Raw genomic sequence first — 27,180 nt, forward strand, 5'->3', positions numbered from 1 at the left:
TACTTTTACTTGAATAATATTATTTGGAAGTAACTCTTACTTGATTTTATTTTTGGCTACCCACAAGCTGAATCATGTGGAGAAAAGACACAATGAACACAATTGATTTAGTTTTTTGTGTATTTTGAGTTAATTATGTACATAAATGGATAACACCTCGAGAATACCTGATCTGTCTGATCTCGTGAGAAAGATTGCTTCAGTTAGTTCTGTGACAAAGTGCAGCAGTGAGCGGCAGTGGCTCAGAGCACTTATTATTACTGGCACCTCGATCTCGACTTGGACCAGTGCATATCTCGTTTTGTCCTTGGGTAAGACACTTAGCCCATCTTGCCTATATTAGGAGTGGGACGAGATACTTTTACAAGATGAGATTAGGTCCATTAGAATGAGACAAAAATACATTTTAGGATTTATTTGTTATTTTACTTGACAGCTTCTTCCCTCTTTTTGTCCAATCCCAACCTAAATAGTCCAAACGTGGTCTGTGAGTGTTGGTGGTCCTCGGAGGGGTCAGTGGCGCGGATTGGCAGCCATGCTTCTGTCATTCTTTGCCATCACTGAGCCTGGACTGTGACTTCTGGTTTGCGCTGACTGGTGCTCTCCGGGCCCGTTCTCATTCATGTCCCGCTGGGCGCTTCGTTCAAGTGCAGCGGGTCCCATTGTGGCCCTGGCTCTGCCCTGGTGCTCCGTGCTCAGGGACACATGGCCCATTAGCAGAGTGTGTTGTTCATTGTCGCTGTCAGCTGTGAGGCTCCACAACCGCATTGATCAGCCGGGAGGCCAAACACGCAGCACTCGGAGTTGCTAGGCGCTCCTTGGAAACCCCCCTTTTAGACAGAGCACAAACGGGTCAACTGACTGGCACCGGGGCAGCTTCCCATGGATCCGTCCTGGGGAGAAGGAAAGAGGAGCAGAAATATTCAGTAAAGTAAAAAAGACATCATGTGTGACTTGCCTTGTTGAGCTGAAACAACTTAAGTGAAACACTTCGGGAGGAGCTTTCAGTGGCCTTCAGCTATGTTGATATTCTTGCAAAGACAACAGAGCATATACTAGACTAGAGCAATACTTCCCTTCAAGTAGGGTATTAGTACAGTAGATATTATGTCAGTTCATAAGAATGTTTTAAAACATGTCTTTATTTGCACCAATTGCGGTTTATTTATCAGTCAAATGTGAAATGTCTCCAAAATGAATCAAAAGAGCAAAAACATCAACATATGCCTTTAAAGTTTACAAAAAAACGTTCTAATTTTTAATAAACTTGTTTTGTGGCAATCTTGTAAGACAATGTATATTTCATAGCTAAAGAAAAGAACTATTGTTAACATTTTGTAAAATAATTTAACTGGAAAGATGTCAGTAAATCGTCTGGGAATATGACCAAATTGACTTGGACATACAAATCTCCTCAATGAGTATTTATTTTACTTAATGTGTTTCATTCACAATCCAATCTGCCTTTGACTATAGTGTTCTTATCTATTTATTTGATAGGGACAGGACATATCAATGAACATATGTGACAGTTAGCCTACAGTGTGAATATGTCAGATTATGAGTTCTAATTTCCACCTGACAAGACAAAACATCACACAAACATAACAGTGAAAGGCGAGATTTAAAAGTGTTCACAGCTTTCTTTAATCCAAACTTTTTATAGTGCGATTTAAAAATTGAACTGAACTCTTAAGCTTGCCTGTACTGTGACCATTGTCTTGTAATCTCCCTTATGACCTAAGTGCCTAAATTTAAGCAAAAAGCGTCACTCTCTTTTTGGCACAAACCCCTTGGGAATGGGACCCCTCTTGCTGTTTCCTGTTGCATGTCTGCTTAGGCCGTCAGTGAGAGTGTTGCCCATTCCAGTGCCTTGTCTATGCGCAGCTGTCCGTGTCTTCTGTCCCTGAGGTCAGCTGTTAATGTGCTGCGCCGGGAGAGAGAGCAACTGCGGGCAAACACGCCGTTCCAAGAATGTCAAAGTAGCACCGGTGACAGATACGACACGCTTCGGTCCGTGGCGGAGTGGATACAGCCACCGTGAACCTTGACACCATCCCTGACACGCACATAACCTCCCTTTGCCCCTGTCAACACACGCCCTCACTCAAAATCACGACCATCTTTAGCGATTTCATGCATTTCCGCCACACATTCTATGCTTTCCACAGTTTCATTGACAAGAAGCAGGCTGTTCATAATCGAAAGAGGTCTATTGGTATGTGTCCTCGGACTGGACTGTGTGAGAGGGACAGTCTGAGATCACTGGGTTTAATGATGGCACTCAAGTAATAGAGACATGTTTTTTATCTTAATGGTGCACTGTGTAACCTTTGCCATCAGTTTGTCTCCATGGGTGTCATTTTATTTGCCTGGAATGTCTATAGAATATTGCCATTCTGTGGAACATACCAGGCAAAGACATCTTAATGGAAAGTGGCAGGCCCAAGAAAAGTTACATAGTGCAGCTTTAATGCATTTTTTCCACAACCCTCTCATGAGCAACTTTACTTGTTATTATGATATATTTAAGAAGACTACATGAAATACAATATAACTATTACTATATATACACTGAACCAACAATCAAGGACTGGGCTCAAATTATAACAATCAATTATGACATTCATAAAACTGAAAAAGGACCTTTGGATAAAATGTATTTACTTTACAGACTTTGGACTAAATGGGACATAAACATTGGAGTTTTATGCTCTCTGCGTGTCATGTTTTGTGTTTTGTTTTAAACATGTAAAACCTGAAAACACTGTGGTACAGGGTGCGCAGCTGCCCTGGACGTGATTGAGAGAGACATGGCAGCCAACCTGTGCCAATGGCCTCTTCACCATCACCACCCTCACCACTCACACACCACATTCATTGTCCAACCAAGGATGTAACGATACTATGATTGCATAGAACCAGATCTGAAGCACAAACTGCATCCACACAATATTTTGCACGGTTTCTTTTTCCACAAGATTCCAGAGCACTCTTTTTCCACAAACTTCCCTCACTCACAGCCTGGTCCCATTGAATTCAGTTGTTGTAGAGTGCTTGTTGACTAGAAGCCTCACCCGGCACCAGTCTGTAGTGCAGAAAGCTGAGAGGTATAAGCAAGTATTTGTTTGAACCTGGCGTGTGCCCAGCTGCCTTCCTCAATCTTCCCTGAGGTTTCCCCTGGTGACTCTTTGTGTAGCGGAGTGTGCACTGGGCTGTGTGCGTGTGTTTGTGTGTGTGCGGCTCAGACTGTGGCGGAGGTGCCGTTTCCCACAGCCTCGATCTAATTCTGTGGTAACTCAATCTCCGTGTGAGCGCTGCACGTCGAGTGTTCTCCCGCCCGTGCACCATCTCTCCGCGGCCGCCTGAGTGCATGAGTGTGTCCGAGAGTCCCACCAGACCCTACCGGACCCCCCTCCTCTGTGCGGGCCCCACTCCCATCAGGATTGATTTACTATGTCAACCGTTGGGGCTGGCTGCAGCAGCGACGCTCACAGCCGTGCCGGGCATCCTGTGCACACCGACGTGGACAAGCTCACTGGAGTAAAGCAACAGCGTTGTATGTAATATGGAGTCCCCGTAAACACAACACCACACAACACCACGCAAAACACCTTATGCAAGAAAGAGAGGGCCACCCATTAAGCTGGTCTCAAATAGCCGTGAGGAAATGTCTCCCTGGCGACTTCCATGCAACAATGTTATCCTATGGACCACAGCTTCCTGCTTGTTCCTTGCAGCCTCAGTCAGCACCCAGGCGCTATATTGAGTAGGGACCAGACTAGACCAGTGTCTCATTCACACTGTCTGACCATAATACGCCCGCTCATTCAGTACTTTCCTGTCTTTGTTGGCATTCTTGCGTGCTTTCGAATAGGTTAAGCTGGAAGGATATGCAAACTCCCCTGTTTCATTCTGGAAATTGATAAAGAACAGCATGTCTTTGGGTCATGGATTGCACCAAGAGAGTATTTACGGATCTTAATTGTGTACCATGCCACCACAGACATTGTCTGACTTCATCGCCACCACAGACATTGTTGTTTCATTTCTCCCTGTGGCCCTCAGAGGCAACTGTTGTTGTGATTTTGGGCCTTACAAAAATAAATTGATTTGATTTGATGAAAGGATTTGATGGAGCATGCTTTACTGAAAAGATGACAATGTCCTGTACTTCTTTAAGTAAACACAGTGCAATAACAGGGCAAGCTCTTTTACCCACAGCACAAACAATAGTATTGTTCAGATGGTTTACCACCACACAGCCCATTACCAGTTAACTTGTGCAGAGTCACAATGGAAGGAAGGCAGATCACAAGAACAGCTCCTAAATAGCTCCACAGGAGACTGCAGTATGAAATGTGCAGAAGGACCACAGAGAGAGGCACTGTTAATGCCACACATTGTGTTGCCACAGGAAACAACATCATTTGTATATTCAAGTCCATCCATCCATTTTCTACCGCTTGTTCCCTTTCGGGGTCGCGGGTGACTGGAGCCTATCCCAGTGACTTCGGGCCTTAGGCGGGGTACACCCTGGACAGTGGCCAACTTGTCGCAGGGCCTGTGTATATTCAAGTGTTTGTGGTAAATTATATTGTTTCTTTTTCTGATTTCTGATCTATTCATTTTCCCTGGAAGTTGAATGTAAAACATAGGAAACAGTTTAGCAGTTTCTCTGTGCACCTGCTCCCACTCGCATTAAAGACGAGATAATGCAGCTCTCAGTGATATTTTCAGCCAGACTGGGTGGACGTTGTTTTACAAGTTTATCAAAAACTTTGTGCTCTCCCAGCTTTCTCTCAGGGGTTGCTCTGTGCCAGCTGTCTGCGCTAAAGTAAAGTACTGCGTTCCCAAGCTCCAACCTGTGGGAAAATCTGTTGTGGCCAGTAATTGATTCCGCCCTGCCAGCCCCATTACTCTCCAGTGCAGTCAAACTGCCAGTGATCTGCAGAGGCCGGTTAGCACTGGCTCTTTATTCTGCTCCACATACAATAACGTCACAACTACAGCCATTGCTGCTGTTTCAACAAAATATCTACAGTTTATATTAAGAAAGTACATTACATCAAAGCGGTGTAACTTTTCTGACAAAAGGTCTATTACTCGTCTCCATGGTGATGTTTTTTCTTTTCTTCGAATTTTCCAGAGTATGGCATAAAAACGTGTCTATTTCCATGGGGGAAAGCAGGGGATGTCATTAGACCAAGTTACAGGTCAAATCTGTGGAGAGGCAAGTAAGAATGCTTGTTTTTCAAGATATTTTTTTATTAAAACAAATAAATAAATGCACGATAGAATGTGGAACATTCCATGTAAAGTATCACTATGGAGACAAGCAGATGACAGACTCCCAGAAATGTACAGTGCACCTTAAAAATGAAATAGTATATGGACATTTTTTGCTCAGATTTTCCACATATTTCTGCCATTGAATAATGAGATCATGTGATCAGATGGTTGAGCCACACATTTCCCACCCAACGCAATTGCAACAGCCACTTCGTAAAATGTTTCTAGCAAATCTATTATTTCTCATAAAGTTAGGGTTAAGTTTAGGAATAGTTAGTTTGACGCAGTTGAGTATTTAGCCGTGGCCTAACATGGCTCTTCATCTTCATCTGTGTCTCTGTGACTGTTGCCTTGTCTGGGCTCAGCAGGTGCAGTGCCATTTACTTAAGAGAGTGTGCTAGAGATAATCCGGCTTTCACAAATACATATGTTTTCTGACATGTTTTCACTTATGGACTGAAAAGCGTGACTGTCACCTCCTTCCACAAACCTATAATGATGATGCCCCACAGAAAATACATGTAAAAAGACTTTGGGGGCCTCAAGTCAAACGAATTATTGTGGATTCTCATGACTTTGGAAAGCTTTGTATAACTACCAGCTGAGGGGCACACTTTCCCATGTTGTAAGGGGTCGAGAGGCCACATTCAAAGCACTGCGGCAGTTGTTTTTCACAGAAGATCCAGCCTACAGTTCAGGATCAGAGAGAGCATAAAAGCCAGGCGGAGGATGCTTCACTATGTACCACTTTAACTCTGTGAAACCCCGTCTGGTGGTGGTTCGAGCCCACAGGCACTGCCTCCACCTCTCCCCTCTGCGCAGGCTGAATGAGCGTGTCTGTGCGGGCCCCTCTTGTATAGGCATCGGTGTGCTGCTGCGGACCAAGCGCCTTGGGCTCAGGGAGCATGTGGGATGAAGGGATAAGAGAACATCAAAGCAGGAAGCATGAAAAAGCTCAAAGCACACAAGCAGGAGGCACCTCTCTGACCCCTGCCACACACACAGAGCATGGGGCTGAAGAGGAGTGGGATACAGGGCCTCCAGAGTGTCCCACCAGCATCAGAGAGGGCATGTGAGCCGCTCAGCAGATGTTTGAAACCTGCTAGGAGCGACAAACTTAATGTTGCCCCCTGTTGGTGTACACCGGTGCTTTTATACAGCTGACAATAAGTGTTTATTGATTGAGGGTGAGTTCAATCTTGTCTTGCTTTGGTCCTAGTTTGAGTCCAATTTAGTCCTGGTTTAGCGCAGGTTTAATTCCAGTTTTGACTTCACACTGCAAAATTCAACTTAATCCTGAACATTTTATTTAGCTTTGAATATTTTGGCACGTTTTTGGTACATTTAGTTAATAAGTCTAATCTACTTTTAAAAGAAAATGTTTACTACTTTTAAGAGATTTATTTCTTATTAATACAAACTAATTGGCCTGTTAAAGATTGGATTTACGTGTAAACACAGGTAGTATTGTTAGAAACCGACATAAATATAGTGAAACCAGCCACAAATGCCCTAATATAGGTTAGCAGGTTGCATTATTTACCTGATCCAGCCATAAAGCTGTCAGTTAAGCTTGAACCATTGAAGAGGGCTGCATCATGAAGGGCATCTGATGTAAAACAAATGTCAAATTGCAGCTGGAAAGGCACCTAATTTAGAGAAAAGTGAGAGAACATAATGTTAATATTTACAGCAGCACGTTCTTATATGTCCAATACTTGAACAGCGCCGAGTAAAAGCTTCTGCATTTAAATCTTTCTGTCTCCAGCAAAACAGAAGTGATGCAGCAGTGATCTCAATTAACAGGGTTAGCCTCCATTTTCTACCTGCTGGTTAACAAACAGTATGCATTTTAGGGAGCCAAAAACTTGCAAACTCCCTCTTGGCCTGAGCATCCTCTCTCCATTATTCATGAGTGCTCAGGTTGGACCCTGGGAACAAGCTGAGCGGGGCCCTGTGTCAATACGAAACACTGGCCGCCACAATGGGATCTGCCTCCAACTACACTGTTGACAGACACCAGCACAAAGGAGCTGAAAGAGGTCCCCCTCCGTTCTCACACACACCGAAGAATGAGTCAGTGTGCTGCCGCTCGGCCCCGTGTTTGTACAGTATATACAGCTTTTGTGTATAGCCACTGTTCTCCCATCAATGGAGGCTGAAGTGTTGATGAAAACCATGAGGAAAAGTCTTCTCTGGAGCTGCCATGGAGAGTTCATGTTCATTAGAGGGGCTCCGAGGCCTGTCTGACGGCATTTGCATGTGGGCAGAGCAGCACCGGCCGAGAAAACAACAAATAATCGGCTTACTGGGTGGGGATAGGAGCCTTTAGTGATATATGCGTTCAACTGCTTCCCCTGTTGGACTATAACTTTATTGGTCAAAGAAGCGGAGAAGTTTGTTGAGGTAGTTTGAGTCTAATTTCCCTCATCATTCTAACACAAAGAAAGTCAAGTTGATGTTAGATTTTCAAAGAAATCTCCAAAACATTTGCAGCAGTTGAATAAGCCTAAAACACAATAATTTTTGTATGAGTTAATTCAAAGTCCTTAAAACAGTTCAGAGGTAAATATAAGTTTGTAACAAGGAATTAAGTCATTGTACATTGACCCAGTTGAACAAATATGCTATATAAAAAGAACACATGCAAAAAGAAAGGACATATTTTTTATACATATACATCCGAACACACATCTACAAATCTACAAGCTACTGAGAGTCATCACCACCGCCATTACCATTAAACTAACTATATTATACACAATATGAGATAGCCTCACTGCATTAATTCATAATTCTTGGTAGTATTAATTGCAAGTGCTGGATGAAAAATTTCATGGTAAATAAATAAATAAAAATCACCAATGGGACTTCAAATTCTTGCTGTTGTTCACGAATCCCACAGAGAAACTCAATTAACAGCACCAAGGCCTAAATAGTGGTGCAAAGTTCCTGACCACATAACATATGAATATATAAAAGCCTATAAAAAAACTTTTCACTAGAACTAGCTGTAATTTTACTAAACATTTCAAACTAAACTAGAAACAATAGAAGTTTATAAAAAGTTGAGATATAGCAAGCCAAACTTACTGGTAAATTGTAGGGAAGACACGATTCATCTCATTGGTAATTTTATAGCGCCATCTTATGGTGAACAGAAGCATCACTAGTCCAGTTGCTGTAGTAGTTTGCCCGTTTTATGTTGTATCTTACAAACTTAAATATTTATCATGCATGTAAAAAATGACAAGTGTTAGTTATTAGCTATATATTCTAGCACATTCTCCACAAAACAGCCGGAAGGAGTAGCCTAAAGGCCAATTATTTGTACACAATTCTACCAAACCAATTCTACCAAACCAATCCTAACAGACATCTTTTGTTTTCAGTTTCCATCGGTATTTGAGGGCCTTAACCTCGGGTCTTTGTGCTTCCCTGCTCCATCACAAGTGCACAGCATCCATCATCCATGACATCCATGCAGGCCTAATTGAAGGACACGCCCATGATCACCCGCTCTCCATTGAAACCCCGCGGAGCCGCTCTTGATTGGTCGGTCTGAATTAAACACGAGTCTAAGCTGGCCTCAAATAAGACGTTTTGGGGCCGTCTGGTCTCCGTTTCGCTGCCCAGTGAGGATACCATCTTGTTTCTTTGTACAGCAAACTGACAATACTTCACTAACATGGTTGAACAGTTTGCTGGGACCTGGAAGCTCACTTCCAGCGACAACTTTGACGAATACATGAAGGCTATCGGTAGGTCTTATGTGTTTTAAATGTACTTTATTTGGCTCTAAGATTTCTTAATTCAGGTTTGTAACGTCATGTCATTGTATGCAGGTGTGGGCTTTGCAACCCGTCAAATGGGCAACATGGCCAAGCCTAACCTTGTGTTTAGTGTGAGTGATGGGCTCGTCTCTATGAAGGCTCAGAGCACTTTCAAGACCACCGAAATCTCTTTCAAACTGAACGAGGAATTTGACGAAACAACTGCAGACGACCGAAAGACAAAGGCGAGTTTTAAGACCCCCCCCCTCTCCTTTATGTGTATAATGTCAATGCTTTAACACTTGTCTTTTACTCTTTAGACTACTTTCACTCTTGAGAACGGAAAACTGGTGCAAAAACAGTCGTGGGACGGTAAAAGTACCGTTATTGAACGTGAGATTCAGGATGGAAATCTAGTGGCTGTAAGTTCATAATTAGTTGGTAAAGTCTTTACCTGTGATGCATGCATTATTGCTCTGCAGGTCTTGCGTTGCACCCAGTTTTTCTATTTAATGTTTAATGTATTTGTCTTTCAACAGAAATGCACCATGGATGATATTGTTGCAGTGAGGACTTATGAGAAGGAGGCATAAAATGACTTCTGTATGTCTTTGCCTCAATGCTTTTCAATAAAAAAATAATCATGTGTAATTTGGAGTGGATCTTTTAATACTGGGGTATGAGTTTGAAAATGGGCCGGACTTAGTTGAAGATTACAGATGGTGGCTCAAAGCCCCTTTGTTCTGACTGCTATAGTGGCAGCCTTATGACAAGGGGTGGCCGAGTGCATTAGGCCAAATCCCTGCGAGGGGCTGGGCCACTGACCTCAATTGTACCTGACCCTTTGTCCTGGACGTGGAAGTGAAGCAAGTGGACATAATTGCATTTAATTGGTTTTAGTAGGACTTAATGAGGTGATCACTGCAGGGGGCCATAGCGTTAGTCCTCCTTTGGTTGAACAGGTGTAACTAATAAGATGAAACTGGATCGAGCTTTCTTTCCCAATTTATATGAATGATTGCACAAATGAGTCAACATCAAAGATATGTTCATGATGAACCGATAGTATTTGTCCCAGTTCTGGATAAACTTGACTGAGATTTAATGCAGTTGTGCTTCCCTCTAGTGGATGATTGCTACAAAGTCATTTTGTGGAAGAATCTATCCATTGCGGACTTTTAATCTCTACAAAGCTTTGTGCTCGGTAGAAAGGGCCTGTTAAAATACCGTAAACTATTTTTTAAAGTGTGGATTGACGCAGCGTGATGACGTCGTACGTACGTGAAACGAACATCCGCCATCATCAAATATGGCGGATGAGGAAAACACAAACATGGTGGTCGACAAGGATAAAGACGAGCCCTTTTCGAACACCGTGAAGCCTCTCATAGATGTTTTAAGGAGAATCGGCGGCCAAAGCGATTCGGAAAACAAGTGTGAAGCCGCTGACAGCTGCTCCACCACAGAATACTGCGGGAGACTCCAGGCGTGGATGTGGCAGTACCACACCGGATACGTGCAGTGGCAGAGCTGGCTCTCCGCGACCGCCTTGTATCCTTACTCTATGCAGTTACCGAACATGCCACACATGGACCTGAGCCACCACACCTGGGCCCATGCTCTGGCTCTGTCCCCTTACGCCCCGGCCTCGTCCTCCAGCAGCGGCCGCCCAGGTGACGCTGCTCCCGGGGCTGCAGCGCCGCAACGGCCGCAGGAGGATGGAGACGCGCAGAGACAAGGTGCAATAAAGCTACGGTATATATATACTATTGTCTGGCCCCAAAAAGTCTCCACAGAAGTAAAACGTCACATGCTCAAATACAGAGGTGTCCAAACTTTTGCCCACCGAGGGCTGCATTTTGAAACTTACGGAGTGAAGTGCCACAAAAGACATGACAATGAATTAATCATTCGAAATGTTGTTTAGAGCCTCCACAGCTTTAATGAGGCTTGGGACTTTAATATTGGGTCTGCGTCACATGAAAGTGGTTGTTATTTAGGTTATGATATCAGATTTTACAGTAAAAAGTACTACCTGTTTGTTTGGAGCCAATTTAGCAGGAAGCCCAAGGGCCAACAACAATTGGTCCATGGGCAGCATTTGGCCCCTGGGCCATAGTTTGAACACCCCTGCTCTGTTTCGTTTTACCTCCGTTCGCTTTGATATTAAACAATGCCACAGCAAATGCAATGCTGACACATACTGACATCTTTTCCATGACCACGGGATTTGTCATTCCACATGGTTGTTTCAGAAATGAGAAGCCGCTCACTGCATCAGTCGAGATTAAATACTGTGTTGCAGCTGAAAAGATCATCACCCATGCTGCAGTTTATCCAGTAGGAGGCTCCGACCTACTGTATTTGCTCAGTTGAATCTAAGTGGACACTTTTCTTTGGCCAGACAGTGTAATAAATAGAATAACTCAAGTCCACAGAAACTAGCACACCAGTGGCTAAAACAATTGTTTCTCGTTCTAGGCCGAGAGTACAATATCCCCTCACCTTTGCAAAGACTTTTTGCTGAAATGGTTGATTTCTTCATTTTGTTCTTTATCAAAGCTTCAATTATTATCAGTATTATGCACTTAAGTGGAATAAAGTGAGTATAAGACATTTTATGTCCATGTCAATAACAATGATGTTTCAGACATTTTATTATTACTGTTTTAGGGATGTGTCCAAGTTTGCCATGCATTTTATAGTGGAAGAAATAGATGAAGACACATCTATGGAGGAACTACAGAAAATGATGCTGGTGGCTCTTGTTTACAGAATATTAGTTTGCTTTTATGAGGTAAGATCCATTGTGAATACGATTGAACAAATCATAGACATGTTTACTCTGTTTGCTTGTTTTCTCTCAATAGATCGTGTGCATTTGGGGTGCCGGTGGAGCAACTCCAGGGAAGTTTCTTGTTGGACTGAGGGTTGTAACATGCGATTCTTCAGTCCTGGTTCAGCCCAACAGAGTGTTTGTTGTACCTGCGACCAATGTGTCCTTTTCAGCGTGAGTGCATTATTATGTCACTACTTTCACTTTTGTAAATTTTAAAGAAGTTCAATGCTGAACCTGTTGGTCTTGGCTTTGTTTTTCAGATCCACTGTTCGAGCCTTGAACAAAAACTTTTCGATTGCCTTCTTTTTCCCTGCCTTCATAACGCTGCTGTTCTTCCAGCACAACAGGACTGTCTATGACATGGTTGCTGGTACTATTGTTGTTAAGCGCTCCAGGTTGAGATGACGGCACAAACCAAAGATGTTTCTGCAACACAACTGTGCTGGCAATAAGTGTTATTATTTAAAAGTGCTTTACAAACAGTGCTTTGTTATATAAAACAGGGGTTATTTAAACATTTAGGACAAGTTATTTACTTTTTAAAACTTTGATTTGGTTGAACTTGGACAGTATTTCTGCATGAGTGATTGATTCAAATTACAGTGTACAGTATATGTTATTACCCAAAAAATTATTTACCACACAAAGAGTATCTTTTTTCCCTAATTGCATTTAATTTCACTATAGAAATTACATTTGTCTGTATTTTCAAGAAGTGAAATCATTTAAATTATTTAAACTACTGGAAATAGTTTACTAAAGTTCTCTGACTCAAATGTATTATTGTAATCAGTATTCATTTTCCCGAATTTGTGTATAAAATGTAATATAAATGATAATTTGAATACTCGCGAACAGACATGGACTAAAGTGCATAATAAATATTTTAAACATAATTTAGTAAATATTTTAATTCTGTTTACATATTTTCCTTTATTTGATTTGTCTGACCTTTTACAGGGTTTTTTAGTTTAGGGTAAAATCACGGTGTGCTTTGATTTCAACCTAGTACAGGTGTAAACTGCAGTTTTCCAGATCTGGATGATATATGGAATCATAGTAGTTATAAAGTGACATTGTTCCAGCTGGTTTGGTCTTTACTTTTCTGAGTTCACTTGACTCAAACAGAACTCTGAACTCATTATGAATTTATGACGTCAAGGGACAGAAAAAAACAAATGTTTCAGTTTTTTCTCTAGTTTAATTAGTTCCATATCAATCATGGCAAACTAGTAGTAATAGGTGTAGTAAGTAGTTAATAAGATCTTTGTTAGTGTTTATTAGTGAGTTTTAAACACTATATGTCATCCATAAACTAAAGTGTTACCAAAAAACAAATAATCCAACATAAAAGCAAAGTACACAGATTATTTCTCTGACATTATTAAACAGCACTGTACCGAGCCCCGGAGCAGGTTAAAATCTGTCAAATTATAGTGAAAAAAAGATGGAAGTCAGTGGACCGGAAGTAGACAAAGTACAGTTATAATCACTTTACAGCTGCGCACGTGTCATACCTGAACCTGTTGTAATTCCACCACGCCACCATTATTATTGAACAGGGCTGGCATTGGAGCGCTGTTAATGTGATTTCTGCTTAGATTGTGTTATGTTATTCTGTGCCATGTGCTACTTTGTGGTTCTATTGGAAAAAAAACTTTGACTATATCCACCAACTTGGGAGGTTTTCACACCTGCAGTTGACTGTCCAATATGTGGCAAGTGCTGACAAAGTGGATGTGGCTGGTGCACTAAATGGCAGTTTCAGCTGACAGTCACAGATGGTGCTTCAGATTATTTCAGATTACTCTCTGCTTCTGTGTGCCCCTTTCCATTAATGAGTCCCCAAAGTTTATTGTTATAACATCTGAGGTCTGACAGCGCTACCTGAGTGTTGTGCTGAGTTTATATTTATAATCTTGTGTTGATACTGACTCTTATTTAGCCAAATGTAGGACAGATTGTCATTTTGGTTATTTTATCACAAACTTTTGTCTGTTTCATTATTTGCAAATAGCTTTCAGTGTACATCACATTTGGTTAACAATAGACACCTTGAATTTCTATTACACCAGCATTTCAGAGAGGAGGCAACTGGAGGCAAAGTGACGTAGAACGTTTTAATGCTATAAAAGTCTGAGTTTGCTTGTTTATTTTTGCTGTGAAAATCTGTTACGTCTGTGGTAACATAGATAGTAGGTAAACTTTTAGATAGTAGGTAAACTATTAAAAGTCAAGATTTCAACTTCAGGTAAAATGTGTGTACACTAATCGGTTGGTGGTGCGATTGCAGCTGCCTCAGGGAAATACTGCCGTTGTATCCTTGGGCAAGACACTTAACCCGACTCGCCCCCAGTGTCCCTGAACATCTGGTGTTTGATTGTGTGTGTAATTGTGTGTGTGATTGTGTGTGAATGGGTGACTGGTTCCTTGATGTAAAGCGCTTTGAGTGCCTGGATGCTAGAAAAGCACTATGTAAATGTTACCATTTTCCATTTAATCTTATGATTGAAAAAGATGTGAAAAATGCATTTGAAAATGTTTTTTTAACCATGCTCTAATGTTACTCATGCATCTTGATTTTTCACATTTTGTGATATTCTGAAATTGCATTATGTTCCACTTTGCTTTTGCCTCGGGTTGTCTCCATTCCCTAATTTAGAATGTATTTCTTTCTTGCTAGATTTGATCTTTGATTCAATGTCCAGAGACTCTGAACTATTATAGGCAAGTAAAAAACACACGGTTAGCAAGTAACATTTGAAAGGAACAATAGACACCTGCGAGGAAATAAAGTCTACATCAAGCTGTAGTTTTAACCTTGTGAAATGGGCAATTGAAACGTATTATTGATAGTCTAAGCAGAGCCTCTACAGACAGAAGATCTGAGTAAATTATAACATTCTTAGCATAAGCGGCGGTGCTTATAGGTGCAGGGGTCTGCACTTTCCCTTCACCTCAGAGTGACTTTGCCTGTTGATATTCTTCTCAAGTAATTACAGGCTGCTGGGCACTGCCTGAATGGACACGTCTGTTGACGAAGGCGCCACATGCTGATTTTAAAGCTGTTGCTATCAAAAGATCTGCTCCGCTTCATATGTGCAGTTATCTACTCCAGCCAGAATTACAGAACATTTAAAATACAAGAAGAGCTGCTACAACATGTATTTACATGGACATAACTCAGAAGCCTGAATACTGCCCTCTCATGTCGTCTATTGAAATTACACTGCAGTTTGTTGTAGAGCAGAGGTCACTGAGGTCATTTTTAAAATCAATTACTCACAATGATTGTAAATGATTTGAGCCACCTCATTAAGTTGGTGTGGGACAATTCATTTCAATCTGAAAAAAAAAATAAATAAAAAAAAAAAATATATATATATATATATATATATATATATATATATATATATATATATAAGTACAATATGAACAATATTGTATAATTATGGGCTATCTCTCATTTCTTTCAGCATATTCACTTGTGACATTGTGATTCATTTAAAATTTTTCTTTGGTGGCTTCATTCCTCCTCCACAACTCACTCCCACAATCCTTTGGATGCCTAAACTCTGTTTTAGTGATGTGCGTAAGCAGGAGTCTGCTATTTTCAGCTGAATGAACAGGCTTTTGGCAGAAAATCTGAAATCGGTTTTGCTCTGCTTGATTTTGTCACAATATTCAAAGTGTATATTGGGAGCATTGTTGGCTGATCACATTTCCAAATGATTTACATGTTTTTACGTTCTCAAAAAGAGCAGAGTTAAACCTAATTAAACCACAACGCTTTTCTAAATGTCTAGAATTGTCCCCAAGAATTTGCATGCTATAGACGTAGACGTAAAAATAGCCCTATTAACAAACTCAAATCAAGTCAGCAGCCTTCTTATTCTATATATGGCCAATAGCTCTTTGAACTGTGACCACAAATTAGACTATTAAAACACATGATGACAAAGCAGTGGTTTTGTATCAGTGCTGTTGAGAACAGTGCAGCTGACATGTAAATCATACTGAGACAAAGGCCAAACAGAGTGGAGGGTTTCACCTGAGAGAGAGAGAGAGAGATCCTTTTAATTATGCTGGATTCAAAGGCTTTCAATTGGTCCCTTTTAATGTGATGCTCCACAGTTTGGAGACCCATGATGTTGCCAACCATCTTTCTTAATGGGGACCAGAGACTGTGGAGCTGCCCTGTTGCCATGGCAGCAAGCGCTTTCCCATTCTCCCCACGCAGCATCTGGAGCGCGCACGTCGCTCTTCAACAGGAACGTGAACGCGCAAAGCTGCAAAGAAAGTTTGCGTTTTTTTTTCTTGGCAGTTATTTTGCACCAGAAAGTCATGATGCACACAAACGCCACATGTTTCTATGTGTGAACAGCCCCGTTCAGTTTTGTTTGAATTGTATCTTACTTTACTGGAATTATAGCCGTCTCAAAGCTCACAAATCCCCCGTGAAGCAGCGTGTAAGGCAATACCGAGCCCGTGACTCAAAGGGTCACGTGGTTTGATGAGTAATAGTAGTAGTAATGCTGATTATGAAGTAGTGTTTTCCCGTGGCTCCTGGTCCCGCCTCTGAGTCCATGGACCATGTGTTTGTAACATGTCTGGACATATCACACTGTTGTTCAGAACTCCAAGAGCTCAACTGCACCGTCACAGAGAGGAAACTACAGGAAGGTAAATAATAGAACACATAAAGACTTGACTACATTGTAATAATGTTGCTATAATGTTATAATGACCATTGTGCACAACCCTGAAGAGTGTTGTGCACAATGGTACGATAAAACACTGGCCAGATAAAGCCATATGAAAATATAAAATATGCTAAATTAGTAGTTTGATTAATTTCATTCACCGTGGCACCATTACCTAGGCTAAATGTAGCCTGTATTTTTATAATGTCAGAAAGTGTTATGAACGCCTATAATGATAATATTTAGAAAGTTAGACACATTCACAATGGACAGATACAAATATATCCAACGATCCGTGTTTCCTATTTCAGGAGTTTCCCCCACTTTGTTTTATTGTTTCTCACATGACATTCTAGGCAACATGAATACAGACTTTAATAAAATAGTGAGTCAGTTCAAGTCAGAAACGTAATTTTGTCGCGTGTTGACACTGACATTCTGCTGTTTTCCCCTCAGTCTCTTATTTTTGATTTCTCCTCCTTACAACAACTCCATGAAGTATAAAGTAAGACAAAGATAAGCTGGGTCCACCTGTCAGGAGCAACCACAGAACACAGTACAAGGTCTAGACTTATTAAAAAATACTATACAATTCGTCCATAAAAACACGCTTAGTGAAAAAAAAGAAAAATAGCATGACAAGGATAAAAATATAGGATCTTTATTATCAAATGGAAATTGCTTTCTATCTGAAAAACAGGCCAGCTAAAACTTGCTTGGCCATAAGTGCTGTACCAGTGACGGTGGCCTATCAGAAGTACTGCCCTGGAGGGAGGGCGGGGTTGTTTATCATTAATAATTGAAGTATGTGAGCGATGCAAGGCCTTAAGATCTTGAGCATGACAGTTTCTCTACAGCTGTGTATAGAGGCTGTGCTGGTTATAGTACGGCAGCAGCTTGTATGGGCAGATTAGGGGGAGATTTGCCTCTTCTGATTTACTGTATGAAAATGAACGTGCATTAAAACAGCTTTGATGCCATGATTTAATCCAGGGTATTTACCGTCTATGTCTCTATACATGAGTGTCTATATGCACTACTTTGGCTACACGATATTTTCACATTGCATCAGAATTGTCGTAAAATTATGTTCAAGTATCGCACAAAACATGAATTTACAATTATTATTATTTTTACCACAAATGGACAGAATTATCATTTGTTTGGAAGATTACACATGACCTTTTTTGTCTCTTTGTGCTGTCTTTTTGAATCATTTAAATTTCAGACGATAGACTCAATATTCTAATTTAGCATATCTCCAAAACCACAATTATGATATTATTGTTGTTTCTCTATCTATCACCCAGCTGTAACTGTAAATTAACTTATTTTTAATAGGTTTTGACAATAGACAGACATTTTCAACACAAAATAATAGTACTTTATGAAACACTGTGTTCTTTTTACACTTGCTCTGATGAAGCTCAATATAATTACACAGCTACAAACATTGTAGCCTGGATACTCGCTCAACGGAGTTTCAGTAATAAATAGTATCTGATTTGCAATACGTTTGACTACTACACCGAACATGTAGCCTTTCTGAGCAAAACCCTCTCCAGATTTGGCTTTTCCCCCTCCCTGTGCCTTGGTCGTCTGTTGCGCCCTCCCCCTCCTTTCCTCTCTCTCTGTGTGAGCGTAGTCTGGGCACCGGGCCAAGTGGAGTGTGTTTTTTTGAATGAATACCTGATGCGGCTGATGAGGCTGGCTGGGGGAGGAGCTGTCAGTGGAGTACTGAGAGAGAGAGAGAAAGGAGTGAGGAGGGGAGGGAAGGGAAGGCAGAGCGAGTGAGCGAGCAAAGTAGCCATGCAGAGAAGAAGCTGGCAGTCTGGTGGCCTTGCATAACACACGCTGGAGCAGGCTCTCTCTCTCTTTCTCTGTTTCTCACAGGATTTGGAGCTTCAGCAAGTGGGGGGACCTCCTTCACCACCATCCCATTGCAGAAACACTGAAAAACCTGAAAGAGGAAGAAGGCAGAGGTGCAGTGGCAACAAACAGGGCTGGAAAGGAAAGCAGCAGCAGCAGCAGCAGCAGCAGCAGCAGAAGCACAAAGAGGGAAGAGGGGTCCAGGAAGAGAGTGAGGAGACACATCCAACACATACACATTACGCACTCATGCACGCTCCGGGAGGCAGGAAGATTCCTTGGACATGCTCTGCACAAGCAGTGGCTGTGGAGAGACTGGTGAGCTATTCTTAGTTCTGCTTCTGGAGGAGGGGAGAAGGAGGAGGTCCAATCTTTTGTGCTTGATTTGTGGCATAGTAGTATTTTTCTGCCCCGCTTCTACACTCTCTCTCCACTCTTGGTGCCGTTCCGTACAGCCCCTGGGAGGCAACAGTCACAGCATCTTTGGGGAGACGTAGATGCAGAGGATTCGGCTACTGGACCACTGGAGCTGGAGATGTTTTTGCCCACAGGGAGATTTGGAGATGCACTTTGAGGCTGTGATGTGCGATGCAGAACTCAGGAGTCATTGTGAGGAACAGCTTTAACCCACTGCCTGCTCTTACTGTCTGCTTGGGTCTGCTGCACGGTCGGTCCTCCTCTTAAAGGGACACGCACGTATGTTGTACTGGGGAAAAGGCCAGTAAAACAGCTCGCCGGGGTGATAGAAACAGCAGTGCACTATATTGATTTGCTGTGTGCGTTAAGAAGCGGCGGTGTTTGTCATAGGATTGAGGTTAGACTCTGATAGAATTAGTGTTCGCATGCGCAGAACATTTCACTCTGCCTCCCTTTCTTTTCAGTGCCTGAGCTGTCATTGATAATGAAGTTTTTGTTTTCTAAATTTAGCCGTATGCTGTGCACTGTATCTAGAATATATCCTTGACTTGAGCAGTTTGATATAACTGCAATGACAACAGCCTGAAGTGGACTGTTTGTGCCCTGTATTTGCACAGTAACATGATCACAAGCCTATGTGGCTTTACCAGTTATATTTTGATTCTCTTGTGGAGGTTTCACGACTGCAGCAGTGTTATTGCCGTTGCTAATGATGGAACCGAGTTAACAGGATGTGCTGGTAGTACAGCTGCGTATAGCTGGGGGGTCATCTCACCTGAATGACACCACCACATTCACTATTCATGGGTTTCAGAGTGATGAAAATCTAGCACAATTCAAAACAATGCAAAACAAAAGCCATCTTCCTGTCTTTAGAACGGGGAAAAGTCCTCACATTGTCACCTATAAACAGGAAGCTGATGCCCATGAATACACATACAGACTATTTCTATTTCTGTGCATTTTTTTTTCTTATGTGGGAGTATGAAAGCGGGACACACGTGATCACTGGCTGTGGGAAAGCATCGTTTGTGAACAGAGAGTAGCCTGTCTATTCCACTGCATGATGGGGGTCTCAGAGGTGACAATATCAAAGCACTGAGCGGATGCATGGGGGGTTGTGGCACTAAATCTTGCCACTACGCTTCCTTCTTGCACGTATAGTAGCATGTATCTGATAATATGTTACTTTGAAAAGGGGTAAGGGACAATCATGTGGCCATTTTACATGATGTCAGTGGGTTTGTCCCGGTCAAATGAGGAAAAGACACCTCAAGAGCATCTGTTGTGTTGCACCCGCCCGTTACTACGCTTAACGCCTGAACTGCGCACCCAGGTTGTACTCGGAAGAAGTGATGTCATTACAGTGTAGACACAATATATTGCCGAGGTGGGGTTGCTGCACAGCGTAGCCAGGGCTGTAGCAGTAGCGGCGGTGTTGCTGCTGCCGTTCGGGGGGGATCTCGCGGCAGGGTGGGGGCTATGGCGCTCCGATGCTGCAGGCTCCGCTCAATGTGGGTCAGGAGAAGCAGTGCTCTCCTATTGTTGTTGATCAATTCTCTCTCGTCTTTTTACGCAAATCCTCCATCTGTCATTTCCTCCTCACTCCTATAGCCTCCTTATGCATGCCTTATGTTACAGTGTATAGAGAACAAGATAATGACATAAGAGAGGCTTTATTCGTCCCACAATGGAGAAATGACAATGATGCTACAGCAGCAGTATAAGAGCAGCTGTATAAGCAGAAGTATCACAGATTTGTAAGATAAATAACAATGCAAAAATGCATGGACCTTAAATCATCTGGATGTTTCTGTACATCTGTTTCTTGTTTCTGTGCCCTGCTTTATTGTTTTATTGTAGCTCTGTGATTGTATCAAGAAAAATAGACCAGTGTGAAGAGTTTATACAGTGACCTTGACTAAACCGTCTCGTACGGGGCATGTGATGGACTGACCAAATATTGACCTGTGTGTTTTTCTCACAGGCCTTAATGTAACATGACTATAACTGCAGCTACAGGCAACCTCCTCCAAATTGGGATCATTTAGACCAAAAGGATTGTTGCACTTAATGAATTGTAGGTGGAGAAAAATGAGATGTGTGATGCTTTTGGCTAATGAGCTTTGAAAGTCCAGTGACCTGGAGATAAGTGTCTCTCAAACAGATAAAGCAACACTTTCAAGATGTTATTCGTCATATTTCATAATTTCTTTACAATCCATGTAGTTCCTTAAAGCTTTATTAATTATTGATAAATATAACACATATGATTCTTTTCTCAGATTGAAGACCACCACATTTTGGTTTGATGTTATAACAACAACAAATTAAATGTGAATTTTGCAGCCTTACTTTGCATAAAATCAAATTTATGCAAATGTAATGTAATATGCAAATGTAATGTAATTTCTATTTAGGGTACAATTGAGTAAATATGCTAATGAGATCATTTCAATATCTGTTAAGTATTTTTTATGTTGTTTTTACCGCCTCAGTGAATTAAAAAAACAAGCAAATGACTGTGTTAGCTGCTTAATAGCTCATTTATAAGTTTTGGCAGCCATATCCTCTGGGTTGTATACATTTTGCAAAAATAAGTTTGAACTGAGTGATGTGTAGTACGTGTCAAAAGTGACACAGGATACCATCTAGTGGCTAAACAATAAATTGCTTTAAATTGTCGTATTGGAAATATCTGGAACACATTTGACTTTTACATTAAACATAGCATTTGTTTCAACTGTCATAGCGTATCTGTTGTTTTAGTACAAATATAACAAATAATGTATTTAGTTATTTGCTATTTAGTTGTTTGAACAATGATTTTCTTCTTCTCTGTTTCAGATTCCGGTTGTGCTTGTGAAGGAGACACTTTGTCCAGAGATGATTCCCCATGAAGAGGCCAGAGCTCATCTAGTGAGCTGGAGTCACTACGTTGTTTTGAGTTGTAGACCTGCGCTTGTTCACCAGTGAGCACATTTAAATCCAGTAACTCTCTTCTACTAAGAAAAGTCCATAAAACCAGTGAGTTGAGAGGAGAAAAAACACTTTCAGAGGCATAGGAGCCTTTCTTAATATACCTCAACATACTTAAACTTCTCTGGCAAAATGAAATCCAACCAGGAGCGGAGTAATGGATGCCTGCCACCAAAGAAGCGTGAAATCTTGGCCCTGGAGCAGCGGCCCATTGTTGTGGCTGCACCGGCACCCCCAGCTGTGGTCGCTGAGAGTCTGCACACCGAAAACCTAGCGTGGCTGGCCAGTGTCGCGAGTGAACGCTGCAAATCCAGAGACGCAGAAAGCCCCAGATGTGTGGTGTCCTCCGCCTCCTCAGCCTCTCCATCCCCGTCAATATCCTCCACCGCTCTCGCTGCAGTCCCCTTGGCCTCCCTGCCAACAGTTTACCCCACATCGCTCCCACAACAGGCCGGGGCTATCCAACTGGCCCAACTCGCACCCAACGTCCAGTTTATCAGCTCTGGGCCGTACGCTGGCTACATCTCCTCGCACATTATCACCACTAACGCTAACACAGTGCCAAACAGCTCAATGGGACATCAGCGCCAACAAGTAGACGGCTACACGACCGCGTTCATCTCTTCAAACACCAAAGCAGAGCACCAGTTTCCGATGGGTCTCTCCCCCACTGAGCTCACACCCGTGTCTCTGTCCAGCAGCCCGCATGTCCCCAGCCAGTACATCCATCTGGACAGCCGAGCGTCGCTAACCATGAGCGGGAACGCAGTCGCTTCACCCACAACGCACCTCCAACTTCACCAGCACCTGCCCCAGACTCTCACCCTTGCCCCCTCTCAGCTCGTCGTCCAATACACGGATGGGAAGAAACTCGATGGCAAGGTGAACGGGGAGCTGGAAATGGTCAAGCACTCCAAAGCCACAAGTCAGCAAATAAACCACCAGCCGATTCAGAGTTATGAAGCCAGACACATCCTCTTGCCCGCGGATTACGGCCAAAACTCTTCGGGGCTACAGACCTCTCTCGTGTTGGTCGCTCAGCCCAACCACATCACTGATCACGAACCAAACAAGATCTCCATCGTCCAGACGGACAAAGGAGGCATCTGTTTAGGCAAGCCGATGGCCAGGACTTCCTCGTTCACTCCCCTCTCGTCCTCAGAGATGGTGAAATCTGTCGCTCCGCACACCGTCATCCAAACCACCCTCCCCCACGAGGAGCTGCCGGCGAACATCTACTCCAACACCCAATCTCCAATTATCGGCTACATCACCAGCGCCAACCACCAGCATGCCTTGAGCTACCATACGGCCCTGCCCCAGCACGTGGTCATCCCCAGCGGCCAGTCCCTCCTCATTCCGGTCAGCAGCAACAACAACGGCACGGAGATGGAGGTGAGCCGCGCCGTGACCTCCCTGACCGCCACCACGACGCCACAGATTTCCACCGCCATGCCTCACGCCTATCTGGCCACGGCGCTGTCCAAGTGCGAGGCGTTAGCGCCAGATGGGAGCCAGGCTGTGCCCGCTGTGACCCAGGCCCCGGCGCTGCCAGCTCACCCCGCTAACCCCGCCCCCTCGCCCACACCTTCTCCTGTGCCCGTGTCCGTCCAGGCCTCTCCCTCCATCTCCTCGCCCTCCTCGCCCGTGCCGCTCCCTCCCTTCTTCATGAGAGGGTCCATCATCCAGCTGGCGGACGGGGAGCTGAAGAGAGTGGAGGACCTGAAGACGGAGGACTTCATTCAGAGCGCGGAGATCAGCAGCGAGCTCAAGATCGACTCCAGCACCGTGGAGCGCATCGACAGTGGACAAACGCCCAACGCTGTGGTCATACAGTTTTCTGTGGGAGAGCTCAAAGCACAGGTGAATGATTTTGTTTTGTCAAAGAATGATTCACTATTGTGTGCCGGATAAACACGCTGCACAATCATTTTAATACATGCTGAGGAAGTTGCACCGCGTAACATTTCATTGACCATATAAAAATTGGGACCATCACACCTGAAACTAAACCTGGACTAGACCAGGACCAAACTCAGTCCACATCAGCAATAAAACAACTGTGTAAAACAATTACTATTTATTTAACTTTTATTCTATGTATCTTATGTGTTGGTTGCTTACCACTAGGGTTCTCAAAAGTATCGAAAATCAGATGAAAAAAAACAAAGTACTATTTTTTTTTTTTTGAAATATGTTTTAAAATAGAAATTGGTATTGAGTATTGAGCACGTTTCTTAATATCGAACTTGACAACACTATAATACCCATCACAGCTAAAATAAATCCCATTAAAGACTATTTGTTCTTAAACGTGTTTGTAGGGAAAAAAGTCTTGTATTTTTAATATCTTTTATTTCTATTTAAGGTTGCCTCTCTAATCCCTCACTTCCTCACATTACATTTGTCTGCCCAAATTGCCCCTGTCGTTAGTGTCCTCCGTGAGCCCTTTGATTAACTATCCATTGTCCATTCCAGCGATTACGCCGTCGATCTAAACCTATAGGACTTTATTCCGATGACCTCTATTATATACATTGTGACTATTGCCCTCTGTTTGTGGTCCAGGTGTGCGTGGAGGTCCTGTTGGAGTACCCCTTCTTTGTGTTCGGGCAGGGCTGGTCGTCCTGCTGCCCGGACCGGACCACGCAGCTGTTCGAACTGTCCTGCGCTAAACTGTGTGTGGGCGACGTGTGCGTGTCCCTCACCCTCCGCGCCCTCAGGAACGGCTCACTCTCAGACGGGGCGATTTTGGGCGCCAAACTGAAGAGCATGGACCTCCCTGTCTCTTGTCCGAACACTGAGCCGCAGCCGAACGTAAGGAACAGTCCTGGACATGACCCGAGGGAGGAGGCGGTTCAAAACGACAAGACTGTAACGCCGCAGAGACCGATAGTGCGGAAAAGACGTTGGTCAGCGCCTGAACGGGACCAAACTGAGAAAGGGGAGGAGGAACCGCCCGTGTCCCTGCCCAAACCCTCTTTTATCCCGTATGACGTCAAAATCAGCATCGAGGGACACTCCAGTGCAGGAAGTGAACGCTGCTGAAACTTTTACCTTATTCATTTACTTTCCAGACTACTGTAATATAGCCTGTATGCACAACAAAACATACTGAACACCTCTTTCCCTCACAAAAAAAAAAAGATTATCAGTGGTGAAGTATTACTGGTGCCACTCTAATAGAGATATATTCAACTCGAGATCAGTGCAATCAATGGTGAAATGGAAGCGGCGTGAATGTTTGAGAGGATCTTGTGCTCCGGAGAAGTTTTATATTGGTATATATAAGTGGTGTTGTGGTTCAAACCTGACAAACCAGCCGACCAATGCAGAAAACATACGCTTAGTTCATGTTTATTTGGCCCATGAAGAGTAGAGGTTGGAGACTGCTGACTTTTCTTTTTTTTGGCATTTTCTTTTCTCTTTGTTTTTATGTTGTTGTATGTTGTTCGACAGGTCAGAAGAGCCCAGGCATATTTATAGCTTCTACAGATTTCCCAATTCACCGCATCAACATTTACGTTTCCATAATGGTCTCTTATTTGAATGATAATTTCCCTTTTTAATCAACTGTCTGCCCCAAAGCTCCAGCCTGTATTTTGATCAGACTAACCCGTCAAAAGGAAATACGTGAAGCTATTTTTAGGGCAGCGTCAACGTCCGTCCGTCCAAATTTGACTACACAGGTCTGTAGTGAGTAGGACTGTCCTAATATTTAATTTCAGTGTTTACGATTTTTATTAGAAAAAATAAGAATAACGAGTTGATGATTATTCACGTTTACTGAGCTCATGACTAAACAACAGTGTAATCTTTAATTTTCTTTCATTCCCATTGTCTAACTTATAAATATTAAGTTACTATTCAAACTTTCTTATTGGCAAATTAGTTAATGTGACAAAAACAGCCAGACAAAAAGCATTTTTTAGACTACAGATTGTTTTGAAGAAAAAAAAGGTAAAAAGAGTGCTTTTAAAATGGTCAGGATGATATATATTTTTAAAGTTTTCTTTTGGTTATATTGTGACTTGAATAATCATGATTCATCATTAACTAATAATCTTGACATCCCTGTAGTGGATGCCTAAAAATCAATGCTTTATATTATTTTATTATATTATAATAGTTTTCAAATGCAAAAGAATGCATTGTATATTTACTGAAATCATAGTAGTTTTATATCACATCATTTTGGTATAAATAACAAAATCAGCCTCGCATATTGGCTCTGAAGCATCAGCTTTTCATTTCTTCTGCATTTCTGCATTGGTCATGAACAAAAAAAAATAATCATATCGCCGGACTTTCAGCAGCTTTGATCTCCAGCTAATTCCACAAATCACGAGGTATGATAAGAAACAAGGTCCTAGTCAGTTCTTATGGACCAATGAGAACAAAGGGCAGGAAATGTTACACTTCATATCCTCATTCACAAATAACAATAATCATGTTTTTAGACCCAGGTATAATGTTCGTCTGTGTGCGCTGTCTCGATAACTGGACAGGAAAGGAAATCCATTTGAATTAGCTGGACTGATCGCACTGCGTTAGATCCCTCATTAATTCCTGAAGTCTGTGAGTTGTCATTTAGTTTCTTTCGTTACAGAATATAGCCTTAATGATGTTTTCTACAATAACAATTACTCCGGCTGTTAAACGTCTTTACACTACAACCTTCACATCCTCAATAGCGGCATGTCTTTCTCCAGTTCATGCCTGGTGTTTTGGGTATTTTTATCAAGTAGAGTAGCGCCAAAAAAAACAAAACAGTTCATACTCAGGAATAGTGTGCATTTGTGCGTGCGTTTGTGTGCGTTTTCTGAGCAGCAGCACTTTGTCGTTGGTGGTAGAGAGTCAACATTGAAAAAAAAAAAAAAAATGGCAGCGATGTCCCGTTCCTCAGCTCTTGAAGACTGTTTATTGAATTCACTTCACCACGGCGTCTTTTTGCGGGTCCATTCAGGAGCATAATAAACCAGGACAGGGAATGTAAACATAATGGGCAAACTATTTTTTATTTTTGATGACGGTTAGAGCTACTTTTGAAAGAAAATGGAAAAACTGCAGAGCTAACTAGCCACCGTGTGTCGATATTGTACAGTGAATTGATTGTTTAAAGTGTACAGCGTTACTTTGTATAGATATTCTAACCTTTATGTAGCCTATGTGACAGTGACTTCTTCAATCATTCCATCACAGTTCAAACTCCACTCTGCACTTCTTCTTCTTCTTCTTCTTCTTCTTCTTCTTCTTCTTCTTCTTCTTCTTCTTCTTCTTCTTCTTCTTCTTCTTCTTCTTCTTCTTC

The 27,180-nt window shown here is 42.3% G+C and overlaps 3 protein-coding genes across 5 annotated transcripts; all 3 read left to right on the plus strand.

Moving 5' to 3' along the window:
• The first annotated feature begins 8,884 nt into the window (after nt 1–8,884).
• Nucleotides 8,885–9,716, plus strand: fabp4b (fatty acid binding protein 4b). Its single transcript, XM_072461085.1, has 4 exons — nt 8,885–9,053; nt 9,138–9,310; nt 9,386–9,487; nt 9,605–9,716. Exons 1-4 carry the CDS (start codon nt 8,981–8,983, stop codon nt 9,656–9,658), a joined length of 402 nt encoding a protein of 133 aa, XP_072317186.1. The 5' UTR covers nt 8,885–8,980; the 3' UTR covers nt 9,659–9,716.
• A 643-nt stretch (nt 9,717–10,359) lies between these two features.
• Nucleotides 10,360–12,800, plus strand: LOC140374271 (protein FAM8A1-like). Its single transcript, XM_072461115.1, has 5 exons — nt 10,360–10,804; nt 11,547–11,667; nt 11,739–11,862; nt 11,936–12,075; nt 12,165–12,800. The coding sequence occupies exons 1-5, from the start codon at nt 10,375–10,377 to the stop codon at nt 12,307–12,309; spliced, it is 960 nt and encodes a 319-aa protein (XP_072317216.1). The 5' UTR covers nt 10,360–10,374; the 3' UTR covers nt 12,310–12,800.
• A 5,359-nt stretch (nt 12,801–18,159) lies between these two features.
• Nucleotides 18,160–25,784, plus strand: LOC140373830 (ataxin-1-like). 3 transcript variants are annotated; one of them, XM_072460524.1, is made up of 3 exons: nt 18,160–18,794; nt 21,741–23,735; nt 24,441–25,784. In XM_072460524.1, the coding sequence occupies exons 2-3, from the start codon at nt 22,005–22,007 to the stop codon at nt 24,918–24,920; spliced, it is 2,211 nt and encodes a 736-aa protein (XP_072316625.1). In that variant the 5' UTR covers nt 18,160–18,794; nt 21,741–22,004; the 3' UTR covers nt 24,921–25,784. The 3 variants fall into 3 exon arrangements, with proteins under 3 accessions (XP_072316625.1, XP_072316626.1, XP_072316627.1); XM_072460525.1 differs by lacking the exon at nt 18,160–18,794 and adding an exon at nt 18,838–19,215; XM_072460526.1 differs by lacking the exon at nt 18,160–18,794 and adding an exon at nt 19,025–19,143.
• The last annotated feature ends 1,396 nt before the right edge of the window (nt 25,785–27,180 follow it).

Source organism: Eucyclogobius newberryi, unplaced genomic scaffold, assembly GCF_026437365.1.
Source record: "Eucyclogobius newberryi isolate DKJ021-1_F unplaced genomic scaffold, fEucNew1.0.hap1 SCAF_3, whole genome shotgun sequence".
NCBI lineage: Eukaryota > Metazoa > Chordata > Actinopteri > Gobiiformes > Gobiidae > Eucyclogobius > Eucyclogobius newberryi.

What these genes read in the sequence shown, in the direction of transcription:
- LOC140374271 (XM_072461115.1), top strand. Translation starts at nt 10,375, where the DNA reads ATGGCGGATGAGGAAAACACAAACATGGTGGTCGACAAGGATAAAGAC. An exon ending in TGGAGACGCGCAGAGACAAG is followed by an intron (nt 10,805 to 11,546) that starts GTGCAATAAAGC and finishes TTCTCGTTCTAG; the next exon opens with GCCGAGAGTACAATATCCCC. An exon ending in ACCAATGTGTCCTTTTCAGC is followed by an intron (nt 12,076 to 12,164) that starts GTGAGTGCATTA and finishes TTTGTTTTTCAG; the next exon opens with ATCCACTGTTCGAGCCTTGA.
- fabp4b (XM_072461085.1), top strand. Translation starts at nt 8,981, where the DNA reads ATGGTTGAACAGTTTGCTGGGACCTGGAAGCTCACTTCCAGCGACAAC. An exon ending in CGAATACATGAAGGCTATCG is followed by an intron (nt 9,054 to 9,137) that starts GTAGGTCTTATG and finishes CATTGTATGCAG; the next exon opens with GTGTGGGCTTTGCAACCCGT. An exon ending in AGGATGGAAATCTAGTGGCT is followed by an intron (nt 9,488 to 9,604) that starts GTAAGTTCATAA and finishes GTCTTTCAACAG; the next exon opens with AAATGCACCATGGATGATAT.
- LOC140373830 (XM_072460524.1), top strand. Translation starts at nt 22,005, where the DNA reads ATGAAATCCAACCAGGAGCGGAGTAATGGATGCCTGCCACCAAAGAAG. An exon ending in TGGGAGAGCTCAAAGCACAG is followed by an intron (nt 23,736 to 24,440) that starts GTGAATGATTTT and finishes TTTGTGGTCCAG; the next exon opens with GTGTGCGTGGAGGTCCTGTT.